This window comes from Clupea harengus, chromosome 16, assembly GCF_900700415.2.
Source record: "Clupea harengus chromosome 16, Ch_v2.0.2, whole genome shotgun sequence".
Classification (NCBI taxonomy): domain Eukaryota; kingdom Metazoa; phylum Chordata; class Actinopteri; order Clupeiformes; family Clupeidae; genus Clupea; species Clupea harengus.
In genome coordinates, this window is record NC_045167.1 from 27,178,198 (window position 1) to 27,180,697 (window position 2,500).

Genomic DNA, 2,500 nt, shown 5'->3' on the forward strand with positions numbered 1-2,500 from the left:
TTCATAAATGTGTGTGTGTGTGTGTGTGTGTAGCCATTTGAACATCTCATAAATGTGTGTGAAATAATTGCTTAAACCAATTGGCAGGTTGGTTGGTCGAATCTGTGATTAATTCACCATTTCACTGTATGATTAATTGATTCATCAATGAATTGATTGATTGATTGATTAGTTGTTGATTTATCAGCTATTTGTTGGTATAATCTATTACTTGAATGGTTAATTGATGGAAGGATTTGTTGATTGATCAGGCTGCATATAAGCTGCATATGGCTGCTTGATTGATGTGTGGCTGATGTATTGATTGACTGATATATTGATTACTGATACTGTCTCTCAGATGTTGATCAGTTCCACATCATGCTGGCTCGCCATGAGGGCTACAGAGTGGTAAGGCGCTTGGAGTGAGTGTGTGTGTGTGTGAGTGAGAGAGAGAGTGTGTGAGTGTGTGAGTGTGTGTACTTGTGTGTGTGTGTGTGTGTGTGCATCTCTGTGTGTGTGTGTGTGTGTGTGTGTGGGTGAGTGTGTGTGGTGTGTGTGTGTGTGTGTGTGCACATGAGTTGTGTCTACCGATTGTTGATAGGCAGTTTGTTAGGGCTGCATCAGGACAGGCTCATCACTGTGGACAGAAACAGTCTCTCTCTGTGTGTGTGTGTGGTGTGTGTGTGTGCGTGCATCTCTGTGTGTGTGTGTGTGTGTGTGGTGTGTGAGTGTGTGTGTTGTGTGTGTGTGCATGCATCTCTGTGTTTGTGTGTGTGTGGTGTGTGTGTGTGTGTGTGTGCGTGCATGCATCTCTCTCTGTGTGTGTGTGTGTGTGTGTGTGTGTGTGTATGTGTGTGTGTGTGATCCCAGGTCATGTTGAACCCAGATCGTCTGGCCAAGGACCGCGTAGCAGAAGACTTCAGTTGGGTTCAGTGGGATTCTCAGAACCAGAGACTCTACTTCCTCACCTCCAGAGTAACCTCACACACACACACACACACACACACACACACACACACACACACACACACACACACACACACACACAGAGATGGACGCACACACACACACACACACAGACATGCACGCACACACACACACACACACCACACACACACACACACCACACCACACCACACACACACACACACACACACACACAGACAGATGCACGCACACACCACACACACACACACAAAACACTACTGTCAGAACCACATATTCACCTCCAGAATTAAATGTAAAGAGATGTGTGCGATTTGTGTGATGTGATGTGGTGTGTGTGTGTGTGTGTGTGTGTGTGTGTGTGTGTGTAGGAGAGAAATATGCTGGAGTGTGTGATATTATGCGTGTGATGTGATGTGTATAATGTAGTGTGTGTGTGTGTGTGTGTTTTTGTGTGTGTGTGTGTGTGTGTGATATTATGTGTGTGATGTGATGTGTATAATTTAGTGTGTGTGTGTGTGTAGGAGAGAAACATGGAGTGTGTGCAGTTTCACCCTCAGCGTAACTGTGAGACTGTGGTAAGAGACCTTCCGACAGGGACAGTTCATTATCATGTCCGTTATAATGCTCGTTTTAATGTTAGTTTTAATGCTCGTTATTATGCTCGTTTTAATGCTCGTTATCATGCTAGTTTTAATGCTCGTTATGTTACTCGTTGTGATGCTCATTTTTTTGATTGATTGATTGATTGATTGATTATTAATGATTTAATTTGCACATTAATGTACATTCCTGTAATTATGCCTAGATAGCCAGACAGGCTACACACGCACACGCACGCACGCACGCTCGCATGCACGCACGCACGCTCGTTAGGATGCTCGTTAGGATGCCAGTTAGGATGCCAGTTAGGATGCTCGTTAGGATGCTTGTTAGGATGCTCGTTAAGATGCTCGTTAGGATGCTTGTTAAGATGCCAGTTAAGATGCTCGTTAGGAATGCAAGTTAGGATGCTCGTTAGGATGCTCGTTAAGATGCTCGTTATGACTCTGCTCTCTCTCTCTTCTGTAACAGTTTGAGTTACCCCTGGAGTTACCATGCAACCCCTTCAGCTCAATGAGGTAGGGAACAGCCTGACACACACACACACACACACACACACACACACACACATTTACATTTACATTTACATTTAGTCATTTAGCAAAAGCTTTTGTCCAAAGTGACGTACAAGGGAGAGAACAGTCAAGCTAAGAGCAATAAAAACCTGGTGTAACAATAAATACTACTTTACATAAGAAAATAGAAAAACGACATGGAAAGAAAAATAAGTGCAGGAATGTAACTGCTGAAGTGCAAGTTAAGCGCTAGTCAGGTGCCAGTTAGGAAGGGAGGTGCTCTTTGAAGAGTTGGGTCTTCAAAAGCTTCTTGAAGGTAGAGAGGGACGCCCCTGCTCTGGTAGTACTAGGCCAGGGGTGCCCACACTTTTTCGGCTTGTGATCTACTTTTAAAATGACCAACTAAAAATGATCTACCACAAAACATGTTCATAAATAGAGACTATGCATGGCTA

At 43.8% G+C, this 2,500-nt stretch overlaps 1 protein-coding gene across 3 annotated transcripts in view; it reads left to right on the forward strand.

The window, feature by feature from the left end:
* The window catches only part of LOC105910462 (gamma-secretase activating protein), a 33,197-nt gene that overhangs the window by 3,427 nt on the left and 27,270 nt on the right, over nt 1-2,500 (forward strand). For all 3 annotated transcript variants that reach the window (XM_031582363.2, XM_031582361.2, XM_031582362.2), the window contains exons 8-11: nt 341-390; nt 853-957; nt 1,452-1,505; nt 2,002-2,048. In XM_031582363.2, coding sequence (XP_031438223.1) covers nt 341-390; nt 853-957; nt 1,452-1,505; nt 2,002-2,048 — 256 coding nt within the window. The remainder of the gene's footprint in view (nt 1-340; nt 391-852; nt 958-1,451; nt 1,506-2,001; nt 2,049-2,500) is intronic.